General features: G+C 37.6%; 1 protein-coding gene across 2 annotated transcripts in view; it reads left to right on the forward strand.

Moving 5' to 3' along the window:
- Positions 1-18,209, forward strand: part of OCA2 (OCA2 melanosomal transmembrane protein) — a 192,167-nt gene that overhangs the window by 65,842 nt on the left and 108,116 nt on the right. For both annotated transcript variants that reach the window (XM_072135687.1, XM_072135686.1), the window contains exons 4-8: positions 5,003-5,176; positions 6,007-6,064; positions 7,620-7,692; positions 15,781-15,938; positions 16,436-16,518. In XM_072135687.1, the coding sequence (XP_071991788.1) occupies positions 5,003-5,176; positions 6,007-6,064; positions 7,620-7,692; positions 15,781-15,938; positions 16,436-16,518 (546 nt within the window). The remainder of the gene's footprint in view (positions 1-5,002; positions 5,177-6,006; positions 6,065-7,619; positions 7,693-15,780; positions 15,939-16,435; positions 16,519-18,209) is intronic.

Here is an 18,209-nt window from a genome sequence, read left to right on the forward strand (position 1 = left end):
CTGTCCATATCCTTCTGATCCTCCTTGAGATTGTTCTACTCCTTCATTGGAATCCAGCTTTAAGTAAACTGATTGGACTTGATTAGGAAAAGAACACCTCTGCATTTAGAAGACCTCACAGTAATGTCAGAGCGCATGTGAATCGTGAGGTCTAAAGAACTTCCCAAGGTGCTCAGACAGAATTATGTGAAGGCACAGATGTGGTCATGGTTATAAAACAATTTTTGTAGCACTCAAGGTTCCTAAGAACACTCCATAATCCTTAAATGGAAGAAGTTTGAGACAGCCATTACTTTTCCTCTACCTGGCTGTCCAGTCAAGCTAAGCAATCATGGGAGAAGAGCCTTTGGTGAGATAGCCAAAAGCCTCTCTGCAGTGCAAGAACACATATACAAGAATGAAAACAGTTTGAACACTTGAGGGACCCACAGACTATATGAAAAATAAGAATCTCTAGAGTGATGAGACGGAGATAACTTTTTGGTGTTAGTTTTAAGTGGTATGTGTGGAGAAAAACCGGTATCACCAGCCAAATACAATCTCAACAGTGAAACATGGTGGCAGCATCATGGTATGGGGTATTTTTCAGCTGCAGGGATAGGACGACTGGTTACAATTGAAGGAAAGAAGAATGTGGCCAAATACAGAGAGATCCTCGACGAAACCTCTTCCAGAGTGCTCCAGGACCTAAACTCAACTGATCATCTCTGGAGAGACTTGAAAATGGCTGTCAACCAACTTTCACCATTCAACCTTAGGGAACTGGAGGGGATCTGCAAGGAGGAATGTCAGAGGATCCCCAAATCCAGGTGTGAAAAACTTGTTGCATCATTCCCAAGAAGACCCATGGCTGCACCAGCTCAAAAGATGCTTTTACTCAATAGTGAACAAAGGGTCTGAATACTTATTGCCCTGTGATATATATATATTTTTTTGTTTAATATCTTAGGAAAAATATATACACTTTTGTACATTTAATGAGCAAAAAAGGACCTTTTATGATCTTGCCAATTGGCTGCCCTAAAACAAAGAGTGAAACATTTAAATGGTTTTTCATACTTTCCATACCCACTGCACATTTATATTTACAAATCAAAGCTTCCTAAATCCTATCACAGGCAAAATTTGTTTTTTTTTAGCCTATTTGCATAAGTCATTATGAGAAGCTGAAGTTGGAGTGTCCCTTCATACACCCACCTTGGAGAATAGCACATTTAAAAAAAAAATATTTTTAAAGTTGAAATTTTAATTTCCATTTAAAATTCACACGTGCATTATGGCTCTGTGATGCATTTAGAGATCTGGCAAGGGAAAGATATAGTCAAAAATTGGATCTTCATCTGCAGCTGGCATTCCCAGCTAGATCTACAACTGCCACCATATTTAATTCAGGACCACAAGTGATTTAATCTTTTTTTTTTTTTTTAATTTGTGAACGGGTGGGTTTTCACATAAAGGAGGGATTGATTAAAAGGATATTTTACAACCTACCTAATGTTGCTGTTAGTTTACTAATGTAATGGCTGTAAAAGGTGCAAACATGTAACCATCCTTCCCAAAGGCTAATATGCAAATTAGAACATGTCCAGCAAAAAAACAAACCATGATATTTGCTATACTGATAGAAAAATATTATAATGTTAATCACTCTAAAAAAGTCAGACAGAAAATCCAAAACTTCAGGGTTATTTTGAAAATCAAAAATAGCTTGATCTAAACGGGTAAAATTGTGGTTTCTTGTGTGCTCTTTGAAAATTATATTTGATTTAAAAGTCACAGTAAAATTTCAGCTGTAACATGTAAAACATGTCGAGTTCACTGCAGGAATGTCTCATCTGTTTTATTAATTGCATGTTATTCACCTGTGAACAGTTGAGATTCTCGTATGGAACAATTCCATGCTGATACTCACTTAATGTTGGGCAAGCAAAGTCACCCTCCTCTGGATATTCTATCACAGTTTCTGTCCTGTATTGTCACTTAATTCCCAATTAAAAAATGAATGTCTCACATTAACTGCATTGGATAATGTGCCGTGGATTGCGCAGAATGATAGACCAGCTATAAGTGAGACAGCGATTACTCTAATGGGTTGACAACAGATCTAATTTAAACAGATGAAAATTGAAGTCAATATTTTTTGTAAAAGGATAAGAAATGTAGAAGACCATTTGGATGCGAACACTTATTGTTTGTATGCTGTAAGTAAAATTTACAGATTTTCATCCTGTAAATAGCTTTTTTTTAAACAATAGTTATATATTCCCACTTTAAGAGCCTGCATCATGACAAGCTAAAGAAAGAAACATTTGTTCTGTAAGTTTCAAATTCATTGTTTAGACAATGTCTGTTAACCAGCTGTGAAGATACAATGGAGATGATTTTCATGTACGGTAAGAGATTCCTCTCTCCTCCACACACAGCACATGATTTTAAAAGAGTTACTTTTCCGCACAAAAAGTTGTAGATTAAATGAGAACTCAACTTTCTTCCAGAGACAGAACAATAGTGTTTACATTCATGTGATATGCTCTAAAGGCTACAGATCTATCTTCACAATTGTGATGCCTTTATAATGCTAGACAGTTTGTTCTCATTTGCTGTGTGAAATGAGGAATGTCTGTGTCAAATGCATGGATTGCTGCTCAGATAAGAGAGTGCATCAAAAAACCATAAGTGTCAGGAAAACAGTTTCCTAGGAAACCCAGGCGTACTTGGCTCCATGGTGAGAAATCTCGGAGGGAGCCATTGTTTGAAACTTCCTTATGTTTAAATCAAGGGCCATTATCTACGTGTTAACATTTTGTGCAGCTTCGGCTACACTTAAAATTATTATTCTTTTGTATTGATGTTAACATCACACAAAAATAAAGATTTCTCAACAGTCCACTTATCATGATATAATAAGCATTTAAAGAAATGAGATTAAGGCTTTCTTTCCAAGTGGTGTATTTGTTTTATCACATATTGTGTAGATTTTGAAATATCCACAATTAATTTTGTAAAATGTAAATCGGACACTGCAGTCAAAACACAAATGGCACATTTGCCCCATTACAGTGTTGCAGAAGATCTGTGTATCACCTGCTCTTTTCCTTTCTATTTCTCTCTGTATATCCCATTGGACATTAAACAGCAATGTGATTAGTGTGACTGGAGACCTAATAATACCAACAACAACATAAAAATGTTGGGCTGTCATTGGTGCCGCTGTTTGGATATTAGGTTGCATTTTAATGGCATATATTGGTAAATTTCTTTTGTCCTTTAATATAAAAAAAAAAAATTAAACTAAATTTGCAAACCATACCATATCATACCGAAATGATGTTCAAGGGTCTGTGACCCAAAATGAGAACAGCCTTATGCATCTGTATATACTTTGGGAAACCTTCTTTTTGGGTTCAGCTGGTTGACCTACCTTCAGGAGCTATATAATAGAGAGCTATATAATGGTTAATATTCATACATTTTTTTTTTCCAACAATAATTCCACTTCAGAAAAGATTGAGAGTAGCATGGCAAGGGTCACCATGGCTCCGCAACAGAAAAATTGTAAAAAAAACCCTAAGCCAGGTTTTAGCACATGCCCAGGAAATGGCACATGCTACATGCCAGTCTTAACAAATTTACCCAATGATTTTGTCTATGATCTCAAATTTCAAGATATTTATTCTCAGGAGTTTTCTTATTTTAACAAATGCATTTTCAATTTTTAGTGTCGGTATTTTAGCATAAAATTGCTAATATTTAAAGTTTTCTTTTCTTCTAACAATTCCATTTGCGGTATGTAATTTCCTAAAAAAAACGTTTTAATTTCTAATCTGTTTCTATTATGCCACAGGAGCATTGAATGTTGAGACATGAATGCATAGCAGCACTGAATGTCGAGAAATTACATGGGCTTTCATTGCTACATTATCATCTATTAGATTGACAGGGATTTCTATTATATGTTTCTTTTTTGCCTTGCTGTTTATTCACTATTTTGTGTAAGAAAACTTTCAGGCAAGAAGAGAATTTTGAAATAAATATACACAAAGAAATGTTTTTTGTAAGTGGAATAAAATGACTTTAATTTGACTAATTAGGGGAAAAGCTTGTATACATTATAGTTTCAAAAATACAGGATATTGGAAGGTATTTAAGGGTAGTCTGCAACACTATTTACCAGTCTCCGTTGCAATGTGCAATAATACACTGATGTAACACAGTTGGCCACTAGGATTGGTGTCTAGGATATCCTCCCGGGCTGCCACAGCTGATCCAGGTCCTTGTGTTTAATATTGTTGCCAGAGTAGTCTCTCAGAACTGATAATCAAAATCCTGCATTCTGTTTTGGCATATATTTTAGGAATGAAACCATTGGGGTATAAAGAGCTCCTGTCCAGAATTTTCCCTACAGTTTGAATTGTTGTATCTACTCTTTCACAATAAAGCAGTCGCCTTTGTAGACTGAAAAAAACCTGCTATTGTGGAAAGAAAATGGTTAAAAAGAGTAAATTAAGTAATTGTATATTTTACGCATGTGACCTTCCTTACCATAAAGCCATTTGCCAACGAGCAAGTTTGTTCTGACAAATTTAAACTGTGCGCATCCCAGATTTACCAGACCAAAATTTCAACTGATGAACTAAACTTTGCATGTTCATTTCGTTAAATTCTGTGGAAATCCAAGTTTAGTTGTACAATATGACCAGAGTTTTTTTCTATTATTTAAAGTTTGTATGTTCTCTCTTTGCTTGGGTTTCCTATGGGTCCTCCGGTTTCCTCACACTCCAAAACATGCTGGTAGGTTGATTAGATTGTGAACTACATTGGGGACAGGTTTCAATTTGGCAAGCTCTGTGTAGCTGTGCGTAATCTGTGAGCGCTATATAAATAAGGAATTATTATTATTTATTATTATTGAAAAACATGTTTCTTCAAAACGTGCACATACCCAGCACATCAATAAAGGTTTGAATAGGTTTTTAATGCCACATGTTGTTAACCTAAACAGACCAGATTTCATCTGTGGTGCCGAGTCCTGGGAGAACAGCTCTTCAGAGTATGAACAACGTTGTCGTCTTGGTAGTGAAGTTGGTAGCCTATCCCGATCTGCTTCTGCAGAAAAATATGAAAAGTATGAACTCCTTGACAACATCCAGGAAAAGTTGAACTCTTCTAAACTAAGGTACTACACATGTCAGAGGATATGTTTACATCTTGTATAAATTCATAATTTAAGAAATGAATTTTAATTTAATTATGTTGCTGTCTGCTTTTAATGTTCTTAAAATAATAATTAGATGCTTCACATATTCCTTGGTGCTTTACAGAAGGGAAATAAAATGACAAGTAATTTAAATGAACTAACTAAAAGTATAAGACAGGAAGAGTGAGTTTTGGGACTTATTGGAATATCAATTTGCTAAGTGAGCCCATCCACAATCCCACACGGCTTCATATTGTGTCCCAGTCAAAGACTCATGCCATTTTTTTGCCGTTCCATGAGATAATTTACTAGTTTTATAAGGGGGCAAGATAATTCACAGATAATCCAATCAAAATTACAAATTAAAGTATACCTAAACTTTCAACAAATCTGCAGAAATAAGTAGGGCAAATTATACTTTGTAAAATAATTTATTAAAGAAAAGTTGGAATTATTGGGATTTAAACTCATGGCTCCTGCATCACAAGGCAAGTACTTTCTAGAGGATATACGGTATATTAAAAAATCCATATGTGAATGAAAATCTTCTTGAGCTCTTCAATAAAACCAGACCACTGCTTGGAAATAAATTTAAGTCTCTGGAAATTTGCATTTTCTTCCTCTGGAGCTGTTTCATCTTGGATGGAAGACGAGACCTACCAAGAAGTATTACAAGGAAAGGCCCAATCATAGAATCCCTAAGATGGTGTAAATTTCTGCTAAACTTTTAATAACCATACTGTTATCGTTAGTAACATTATTTTCATTTGTGAGTTTTCTGTACTTCACTTGTGTATTTTTTCCTTAAGGTGCTTCTTAAAAAATCTGAAGATTACTGGACTCTTCATCATTGTAGTTGCCTGTTCGGTAAGTGTCTCATTTGCAAACATTACTCATGGCCTGAAGCACCTCTGCGCAGTTTGAAATTGTGGATTTAAAATCACAGCTGACACATCATTTGCCCTAGTCTCCTAATGTAATGGCACTGGATTGCTTTACCCTCAAATGCTTCCTGTGAAGGCTTTGAAAATCGCTTTACATTTCAACTTTGCATTTTCCTGAAAGTCTTTTAAATGAACACCATTCTCGAAGGTCTTTTATTTACTGCAGACTTTACTTCATGGAATCTCTGGGAATAAAATCAACAAAATAATTACTGTTGAATGGCATGTATTGTTTTATAGCAGGTTTATTAGCTAGGCGTCCTTATGGGGACAACTAAACATTATTATTTATTTACAGAGCACCATTAATTCCATGGTGCTGTACAAATCAGTAAGGGATTCACATATATATTACATTAGGTCAAGAACAAATGCAAGTGCAAATGCAAAACTACACTGATCAGGAGACAAGTGGAAGGAGGACCCTGCCGGTGAGGGCTCACAATTTATGTAGAGGGTTTTTAATGGAGACGCAAGGTGAGGGAGCATGGTAGTGCAGTTATTGTGTATTGTAGGTGACCCTGAACCAATGGGGTTTCAGATTACCTTTGCAGGTTAAGAAATTTTGGTTTGCATCCTTCTACAAACAGTCTTTCCGGGGACTGTATATTAATATTGTATCTTAGAACCATTAACTAATATTATTCTAATGTCTTGTATTAATTATCTAACGAGTAGAGATGAATGGACATGTTCAGGTGTGCCCCACGTAACCCAGGCATATTGCCGGATTGGCTGCTGAACACCACTGGCCAATCAAAGCTATACATATGATTTATTAATCAGTAGGGGGAAATTCTTTCGCACGTAGTTTCCAGGCATAATCATATACAGATAGGAAAGGCTTACAGATACAGACATCCTTACATATAGACGTAACATTGTGTACAAACATTATACTGCGAAAAAAATTTAAAAGTTAAGTTACATCTTATAAACAGACCCAATGTTTGTATGGTTGACCCTATGTTGGGGTCTTGTTTTCCTATAAAATTGGAAAAACTCAAATACAGTTTAAAAAAAAAACTGTTGCAGACATACAATTGGTGTTTGAGGAGGAATGGGGTAAGGGAGCTGGTCTCGCTTCCAGTGCTGCAGTGTTGTTAGCTTTAGGTGGGTGATCTTTGTACACAGCAGTACAACGGTACCGAAGCTTGAACCTCACTTGTCACATTTTTGTGGACATTAAATTAGGTTAGATTCAGATCCTGCTGAACACATTTTCTAGAAAAAATATGCCCTAATGAATGCTGGTTATATTGTTATATTTCTTAGGGTATGTATATGTTCAGTCTACTATATTCTAACTAGAAATATTAGTTACTACAACATGAAAGAGAAGTAAACCTTGTTTTTAAAATCTGTGACTTATAATGTAGGGAAGAGAAATAGCCTTCTTATGCTGTGGTGATTACTTTGAAATTTAATTTTCTGTGCATAAATAATTTGTTAATTACATGTTTGTCTTACTGCTGCAGATATTATTTAGCACTTACTCTGATAACAGCAGCCCTTGGCAGATGTTGGCCCTGTCATCTCTGGAAAGCTTCAGTATCCTTCATGTCACTTGCTATTTTCTCTCATCATGGAGTGTAATGCAGTTTAATTTAAGGTGATACATAATGGCTTTAACGCTGTTCGAATGTGTGAGGCTCACAAAGATTCATTTTCTCACTGTCTGAGAAATTGATTCTTCAGAGGGGGATCTAAGTAGAATATTACTTGATTCAAAAAAACTAATCATGTTTTGGATGGCATCTATTTCTCTATTTTTCTCCATCTCCACGGTCTCAATATTGAAATCACTCATAAAACACATTTTATAGATATTTACAATATATACATAAATCATTTTGAACAACACGTGTCATGTCTTTACGATATTGTCTTGGAGGACTCCAAGGTTCTCTGAATAGTCATAATGCAATCTATGTATCCATTATGTTCGGAGTTATCTTTTTGGTTAAAAACCTTATGCCTGTGACCGTTTTTCAATGTGTGCTGTTACAGTTTTACATACAGGGTTATTGGATGCTAAGTGTCTGCATAGCCCTTGACACTAATGTGTTTACAGAACTTGATGTTTAATCTCTTCAATAGCACAGAGTATGGCCTTCTGCACACAAATGTGTTTGGTGCTGATGTTTGGCCAGCAGAAAGGGACTCCTTGCATCTTATATCGCCATGATGCAAGGATTCCCATCCACTGCACTGTGTTCAGTCTCCTGAATCTGACCAGCACATGGGCCTTTTTCCATGGACCGAGCATGTGTGTACATGTGCATTTTGTGTGCAGGTGACCTATGGCAGTTGCCATTCTCTGATGTTTATACCTATTGGTGGTTACACTGTTGCAGATAAGTAATTTATTGTGGAAAAATTGCTGTAAAATTCTAGGACCTTTTATGGGTTTGTATTATTCCAAGCCTTCATGAATTAGTATGCTCAAAGTATGTAAATAGCTGTTTTTTTGCAATCAATGAGATTCACATCATTTTTGCTATTAATATTGCATGTTTTAAAGGTATGTTAGAATTTAAAAATCTGTTATGTTGATTATTTTCATATGGCCGTTCTACAATCCCCTTGAGCACTATAGGAAATGTATTATTTTTATGAATGCTGCATGTATCCCATTTATGAAAGCTTTCTGGAGTGAAGATTACTCCTCCTATGATTTTACATGCTGCATGTCCTCTATTATAGAGTGAAAGCTTGTGCAGTGACGCATACAAATCTTTCATTGATGTTTCCAATTTAATGGAAATCAAGTGGTGTTGTACAGGGTTGATCTATTAAAGTCTTGATAGAAATGGTTGGATATTTTAAGGAGTATTGTAAGAACTCATTTACTTTGGAAACTCTGGAAGCATCTGAATTCTACTCAAAAGGTTTGGTTAATTACAATATGGGCAAAGAGTTGTTAATGGATTGCTGGTAGTTTAGTTCTTTTGATTCTTTATTTACTAATTGTATAAGTGGACCACTCTTAACTTTGCTCACATTTCAGGTCTGATAACACTTTTTTTTTTTTTTTTTTTTTTATTCAAGTACAATTTATGATCAAGCTATTATAGCTGTCATATGTGGAAAGTCTGTTATTTATATTGCTATAAATACCCACCAAATCCCCATTTTCTGACAAAGAGCAGGGGACAGATGACTGCATGCAATATGTTGAGTTGGCGGCTTGCTGGGGTACAGTAGTTGATACTATGTTTTATTTATACATTTAACTTCAACACCTCAATATAAACATTTTTTCTTTTATTGCACAGTATAAAAGTACTCATATTTGGCAATAGGGCTCTACATAAGATTGATCTTAAATTTAGCTAGTCTCAAACCACTCCAAATCTCCTCTGCTGTGTTCAATCTAGCTAAAACTAGATACACTCAAATAATTTCCATTCTAATCATCTTAGATCTTCTCCTTACCCATTTCCTTATTAAGGCAGGATTATAACATACTAGTACAAATAATAGCAAATTGCACTGTGACTACAATTTGAATTTCTTTCCCCTTTCATTATGCTGACAAAACCCGTAGACATCCTTCTCATCCCATACTTGCTAATTTGCTTCTAAACTTAGAAACTTGGCTAAGCTCTTTGTGACACAATTGCATTTATCACAATTAAATCCTGAAAGAAAAAAACCTTTCTAACATTGCTTGCCACTTGAAAACCCTCACCATAGTTCTGTGGTTAAATTTCTAACATTTCCCATTCTATGATTATGAAGTCTTCATTATATTAATTTTTAAATCCTTGGAAAATGCTAAATTTCTCCCCCTCCTCCACAGCAGCACACAAGGAAAACTCCCCCACCCCCCAAGACAGGAGACCACACAGAAGAACACCTTAGTCCCACCTCTTACCTCTTCAGTTTTGTTTCCTGTCCTTTTGGGGATGCTGGGGATTGCTAACGGCATATCACTGGCTTCTTTCTGCAGTGCAACTGCGAGAGGATCCCCTGGATGCTTCCCCGCGGCTCACTTGCAGCAGGATCTGGCACACGCATGCGCACATAGATACCAAGTGGGAAGAGGTATTGTCTCTCTCCCTTTAGCTCTGTGCCGAGTATCGGAGGATTTGGCTGGGGGCCGAGCCTTGGTGGAGAAGTGGATTTTTGTTGTCAAATTTGAAACTTAAGGCAGGTTCATTTGCCGCCTTCTCACTGCAGTGAGTGTCCCTGCATATCTATAGATACTCTGGCTTCCCCCGGGCTGGTCAGTCCCTCTTCAAAACAAACATGGGGATGAAGTATAAGGTTATGTTTCCATAAATGTGTGTATTTTATACTTTTTGTACAATTTTAGAATTTATAAGATTCTGGTAGCAAAAGTGAGACCAAATCTGCAAAATCTTATGCGGTTTAAAAAAAAAAAAAAAAAAAGCTGGTCATTCACATATAAGAAAGCACTATGCAAAAAGGGTGCAGAGAAAGTGATGGCAGATAAATCGCCATCTTTGCTGTTTACAGAGACATGGCTTACTTGACTTACTCCGGGCACACTCCTCGTCTCCTTGGATGCTTTCAAACTCTATCGCTGCCAACAGGACAACGGATAGCAATAAGAGGAATGAGGGAGGGCTGGTGATATTTGTGAATGAGAGATGGTGTGACTCTAGGAGCAAACTTGTTAAAGAGATCTTGAAGTGTTATCTTTGAGCATGAGAACTTTTTATCTGCCGAGGGAATTATTGCAAGTCATTGTCATAGCTGCTTATGTGCTCCCGTCTGCAAATTCTGATTCTGCCTGTGAAGTCCTGCAAGTTGAGGTGAGCCGGCTGCAGACACTATACCCCCAGACCCTCTTTCTGGTGTCTGGAGATTTTAATCAGGTTTGTCCAACATCCACATAGTAAATAAGCCCCACTGTGTGAAATTTGACAAAGGGTCCTGCGGCCACATTTTCGTCGGGTTTCCCCTCTCTTCAGGGATCATGCCGGGGATTGTGTCGCACGCGATTGGATATTGGTGCTGGCTTTCATGCAACAGAAATCGGGGGCCGGCCATCGGATGATCTAACGGATTTGGACAAACCGTGGGATTTAACATTTAAATTTGTGTCGCAAGCCAAGCACTAACATGCACCAGGAAGAAGTAGGTGAACCCCGGCGGACCTGATCGGGGAAGCGACAGATGCAGGATATCGGGCACACCCTGGTAATGAATCGTAGCAGCTGTGCATTCTCGTCGGTGAATGCACCTCAGGGATCACACAGGGACTGGTAAGCAAATCTGACACACAATGGAAAATAAAATACTGGGCCTGTTTTTTGCCATCATAAGGGAAGCATATAAGTCATCAGGCCTGCCGCCCATGGGAAGTGCAGATCACAACCTCATGCACCTATGCCCTGTGTATGTTCCCCTTGCACAGAGAGGTACAGCTGTTATCTGCACAGTGAGGATATGGTCGGCAGAGACTGAAGAGGCTTTCGGGGATTGTTTCAACACAACTGTATGGGAAGATCGGCAGGATTCTTATGGCGATGACATTGGCTGCCTAACACACTGCATAACGGACTATATTAATTTTTGTACAGAGAACACTATACCCACAAAAATGGGGAGGTGCTTCTCTAAAAACAAACCCTGGATCAACCCTGATATAACAGCTATTCTTAAAGAGAAAAAGAGATTTTTTTTTTAGTTAAGGTCAAAGGGAAAACTTGAGGATTGTTCAAAAGGAGCTGAGGCGAAAAATAAGGGAGGGGAAATCATGATACAGGAGAAAGATAGAGGAGCAGTGGGAATTTGAAAACTTAAGTGGGGTCTGGAAAAGTGTCAAATCAATATGGGGTCACAGACGGCCTGTCTCTCAGGTCACAGCAGATAAGGATTAGCTTAAAGGGGTATTCCCATCTAGGCATTTACATTTATGTATGGTAAATGAATTCAATTAATCAATTGGATGTTATTAAAAAAATGTTCCTGTGTGAAGAAAATTTCTCATAAATGTAGCCATGTTGTCCCTGAGAAACGAGATGGCTTCCTTGGATACGACCACCTCAAATTTTGGCAGCAGGGCCAGACATGCGCTGTTGACTACTGCCTGACCTCCTGGATTCAGCGATCATTACCACAGGATGGCTGTTGAACATGTAGTAACTCCTGGACATTTCATATACAAAAACCTTTTGTTTCTTTGTGCAATCCCTCCAGCAGAGGTGGTCGTATCCGAAGAAGCTATCTCGTTTCTAAGGGACAACATGGCAACATTTATGAGAAATTATCTTCACACAGGAAAACTTCTTTTAATAAAATCTAATTGAAGAAATGTTTACATTTTGGTAAATGAATCCAACATCCAACTGAGACAACCTCAGTCCAGCCATCAGAAAACCTTTCTATTGTCTCCTCCACACTCAATGTGACCTTCCCCACTCAATCCCCTGCTGTTAGCCCTAATCTCTAGATCAGTCAAAACAGCTGTCAATCATTGCGATCATTACAAGTGTCCAGGTGAGAAGAGAACTGAAAAGGCTCAAAGCGGGCAAGGCTGCAGGGCCAGATCAGTGCTACGAAGACTACTCAAGAACTGTGGTGATCAGCTTAGTGGTATCATTGCACATCGGAAGTCATTCTTCCCTGCTGTGATCAACCAACAAGGTCCAAACGGAAGCAAGCTGTGCACCCTACCTAACCAGTCTCTGCAGGTCCCATCCACAGACAGACGACAGACTATCTAACTGCTGATCATTGTTGGTCGTCTTTTTTTTGCCTTTTTTTTCAGTTTTTTTCTTTTTGTCCATTTATCTTTAATATTATTGTTCTGTCATTGTTTGTACCATACTGTCTGTAATCATCATGCTGCTGTAACATTGGGAATTTACCCACTGTGGGACTAAAAAAGGATTATCTTATCTTAATTTCCAAATTGACATCTATTATTGAAAAAAAAGAGGTGTCTTCAGTGGTTAATAAATGGCTTCCTTGAGCTCAACCATCAGTGCCACCTGTGCTTCTGTCAACTTCCAGAATGGAACCCAAGGTTCCTGATATTCCAGCAACGGAGTAAGTTGAGGCTGAAGGTTCAGAAGATAATTCAGGAAAACCCTGCTCTAGGGAGGATGAAACAGACTCAAACCTGAAGGCATTAAGAGGTACCATGGGCTTGGAAGATTCTAAAGAGAGCCTGTCTATCCAGGACCATATGTTCTGAGCCTTGGAGAGAGGGAGAAAAGAGTCCACAAGAATATTGATACTCTAATCAGAAAGGAATGGAAAAAGCCAGAGAAGAGTATTGCCAAGACAAAAGAAGAAAAGGTAATTGCAATTTCAGAATCGGTGTCTGCTTTTGTTTACAGAACATCTGCCTCATACCAGAAGTCATGAAGTTATTAAACCTGTCTACATTCATCATTCCATTGTATCAGTTGGCACAAGCACATACCAGAGTCCTGAAGGAGTTTCTTTTATCAAACTAATCGATGGAGAAGTTAGTTGTAATACCCCAAAATGTGATGAACTCACTTTTATGGTAAAGAATACACAAGGACACCTGGGTAGTACACATGGAGGCCTTTCAAGGCCTAGTTAGCTCTAGAACCAACTGTAAAAAAAACAATTATTTGAGAATTCTCTCCAACAATATCTTTACTATTATGTACATCAACATACAGAGGGCCACATGAAGCAAGATACTGAACCAGGTCTCAAGTCAGCTTTTTTGTTGGGCAGAGAAGAACATATCTTATTTCAGTGGTCCATTTAATAGGTAAAGACTATCTAAAAGCCAATGTTATGAGCAGAAAATCCTTAAACCAGATTGGGGGACCCAATTTAAAGCCATTCTTCCTGTCATGGGGACAATTTAAAGTGTTGTTTCCTGTCAAGGGGGATGGGGAGCACTACTAGTGTGTCACTGCGGAGGTTAAGGGGAAATCCAATTACCTGTAAATGTAATTTTCATCTATTTGAACTTCAGACATTTTATTCTTCATGAGATGTGGTGTTCTATTCACACACAAACATAGGGTTGGAAATGGATTCAGGGGGCCCACCTACTGCGACCACGTAAATATTACCTGAATGTTCTTAGGCTGCGTTTTACAGAATATGTTTTCATTGCGTCTGAAAGGCACAACAGATGCATCAGAGAAAACGCATTCCAAAACAATGTGTTTTCATATGTGTGTTGCATTTACTTTAAAATCAATAATTTACACATCTTTAGACTAAAACCCATAATTCAATGCCCTAATTTTTCAGTTTTGTTAAACTTATTTTTTTTTCTTATTTTCTAGTTCTGTTTTTCTTGTAGATACTTCATATACATACTTGTTCTCTAGAATTGCACATAGTTATACAATAAACATTATACAACTGATCACATATGGAAAAGAAGCTTTAAAAACAAGTAAATGGAATGTCTTGGGGTGAGATGATTGTTCCAATCATATATAATTCAGCCGTTTCTTCCAAGGACTTCGATTTTTAATGTATTTATTGATGATTTTTCATCAAAGCTCCACAAAGCTGTGAACAATTGTATATAATCTAATTCTCTTTACAAGACAGAAAAAAAAGAGTCAATAGAACTGTTGGGGTCTTTTTTATGTGAGTGTGAGAGATGTCTAGTTCCAAGTATAAAGGGCATGTGTCAGAAATATTCCATTAACCCCCTTAAGAAAACACAAATTCTTTTGAGTAAAAGCTTAGCCCTAATTTTTGTAATCTAATTTTGACATATTTTTTTTTCATCACATGTTGTAATTCACGTTCGTGGTAAATTTTGGTTGATAAGTTTTGTGTTTTATTCAGAAATCGTTTTTTTTAAATGTTGAAATGTTTGCCAAATTATCTAGTTTTCAGACAGGTAGCTCTACAACTCCAATTATTACAACTCAGATTATTAATACTAACATTTTCCATATTTTGTTTTGGAGCTAGAGAGTAAGGTTCTGGTCAATTATCTAAGAATAAATACCGTATTTTTCGGACTATAAGACGCTTCTTACTATAGGATGCACCCCAGATTTAGGCTTCCAAAAAAAAGGAAAAATATATTTTACACCAATTAAAATATCCCTGTTGGTTGCACTAAAGCACAGCACACACAGACATACATTTACACAGACCGCTCTGCATCATCCATAGTTACACCCTCAGCTCTGCATCATCCATCCACAAACACACTCAGCACTGCATCATCCATCCACAAACACACTCAGCACTGCATCATCCATCCACAAACACACTCAGCACTGCATCATCCATCCACAAACACACTCAGCACTGCATCATCCATCCACAAACACACACTTCCCCCATTCCCCTTCTTCTTACCTTGTACAAGGGCAGCATGGCAGTATCAGACCTGTGGTGATGTAAGAAGCATGTGATCAGTCAGTACGGAGGCTCCTCTCTGGGAGATCGGTTGCAGCTCTATATCAGGGCATCACCCGATCTCTCTTACAGCGGTCAGGAGGGTCTGGCAGTGCGGGTTCCTCCTGACCTCCGGTCTATAAGACGCAGGGACTTTTTAGCAAGATTTTTTCTTGCTAAAAAGTACGTCTTGTAGTCCAGAAAATACGGTACTTCTTTAATTTATCCATTAGCATTTTATGCCCTTTCATTGTCCATATATCACCCACCATCAATATCCCCTTAACAATTCCCTACAAGCTGCAAATCTATCCGACTTTCGAGGTTCTCCGCTTTTAAAACTAGAAGTTGATGGTCCATTTGCTGGGGATTTGATTGATCAACGTAATGAGGAATACATTCTTATTCAGATTGTTCAACTTGAAGACCCCTTTTCAAGAAGACGTCGACCTACACAGGTTTGTAGGTTTGCATCTGTCAAACAGTGTACATCTCTTTTTTATTTGAGTGTCTTGATCCATTAGATGCAACATCACAATGTGTAACAGTAAGTTCTTTATAATACAGCACTGCATGGTGGGTGGCAGAACACGGAGTATCTGTGCCACTATATAACCCTATATAAGCAGGCTGTTTATACATGTCTCTGTCTTTGCAAAAAAGATTAAAACTCTTGCTATACATTGCATATTGCGTGATTTATTGAAATCAAAAATATGATTCCCTACAATGCACAGCATACCAGAGTAACTAATAGGCTCTCGCCTTAATGATATCTACCCTAGCCTAGAAAATTTTTTAGCTATTACCTGCAACAGTATCACACCCCACTCACTTTTCAAAAAGGTGTTAAAGGGGAAAGAGGGGTATAAAAGAATGTATTTGACTGCATTACATAAAATAAGCACAATATACATTTGTCATAAAATACTATAAGTAATTCTGTATTTTGCAGGTGATACACAACTGGACTCTTGCTTTGAATTCAAGACGTAAGGAACATATCATAAAACAAAGAACATTTGAAATATTAAACAGGTTGGTTTCCTGATTATTACTACTTTGGGAGGTAAATTTTATTGGAATGTCGCAATTCTCTTCAAGAAGTGTATTTTCCAGGAAGCCATGAAGCTCCTTCCTACGTGTGTGTGTGACATATCTGCATGGTAAATTGTTTCATTGAATCAATGCCACAAGCTCTAAATGTTCCCTTAGAGATAACTAGGTGATTTATGAGTCATCTGCAGTACAGCTTTCAGCAAGTAATGAACATAAGAGGTATAAATAAAGATACAGATTTTCCAGGTTGTTGTGAAGAACGGATAAGGCTTCATTATAAGAGTCTGCATCACTGTGAGTGGTGCGATTATATAGGATACAAATGCTGTTCTAAGTCCTAGGACAACAATATTGGAGCAAGGAGGAAAGCTGCTGTCTGTTGTTTTGCACTGGGATCCAGCTGACTAGAGCTACAACTCCCAAACCCTATGGTTTTGCTTCTACATCAGCAAAAGTTTTGGTGCCTTGTTATAAAATAGATTCTGCACAATGAATTGTATTTTATCCAATGACTTAACCTAGTGCACAGTTTAGGATTAGTAATAACTGGTTACAATGATGTTCTATATATCATGTAAAAAATGTTATATACGAAACACTCAATCGGTTACATTTATATAGTATATCCTTTTTATATCTATGCTTTAAAGGCTTTTAGGGGGGTTGTAATCACATTGTATAGTGTCTTGTTCTACTTTTTGAGGCTTCTTTTTTGCCTCAACTGAGACAAAATATTCTCAGTTGCAACAAAAAGTGTAGCCAAACGAGGTTGTAATAAATCCAACAATACATTTAACCCTTTAAGGCGGGAAAAGGAAAGTGATTTAATGTGTAGAAAAAATAAGGAAATTAAGGAAATCCGCACCAGCAGCTGTTAAAAAGTAGAAAAAAATCTTCATAAGGGAATGGCAGAATTACAGGTGATACTTTTCGGACAAAAAATAGTCCTTAATCATACCTGCTGGAGGAAACATAAAGTCAAATTTATATAATGGAGGAGAATGCCACCTGAAACAGTATGTGGGCATGCGAGAGGCGTGACAGGGGGGGGGGGGGCGGCTTAAACTTGGATCACATGACAGTCAGGGAAGAGGAACATATAAAGACCAGAATAGAAAATGTATACGTGAACAGTGTATGGGAGAACCATTAGTAAACAAACATTAAATCATTTCTATAGTTCATCCCTTCGGGGAAACGGGTATCCAGCATCATAATCCAGAAGGCTTCCTGCATGTGAAGTTTTTTCATGCCGTTGCCCCCCCCCACATCCCGCTTAGAAGCTGTTATTTGTTCAATGGCTGTTACTGACATGAATGTCATAGAGCCATTGTGGGAGTCTCGAAAGTGTTTGGATACTCCGGATATGTTCTGAGTACTAGATATATTCTGTGGGTTAGATCCAGTGACATGTAATGCAATCCGGGCTTTGAGCTTCCTGGTAGTGCATCCTATGTACTGCATTTTGCAATGTGTGCATGAGACCAGATAGACAATGTGTGTTGATTCACAGTTGAGGTGTCTATGGATCTGGTAAGTGTGAGCAGTAACATAGGAAAAAAAGTGGAAGTTTTGTGTAGATATTTACAGAGTTACATCTAGTTTTGCCACAACAGACACTACCCTTAAAGTTCACTAATGATCAACACAATCATACCTGGTTGAAGTAA

This window comes from Engystomops pustulosus, chromosome 2 (assembly GCF_040894005.1).
Source record: "Engystomops pustulosus chromosome 2, aEngPut4.maternal, whole genome shotgun sequence".
NCBI classification, from domain to species: domain Eukaryota; kingdom Metazoa; phylum Chordata; class Amphibia; order Anura; family Leptodactylidae; genus Engystomops; species Engystomops pustulosus.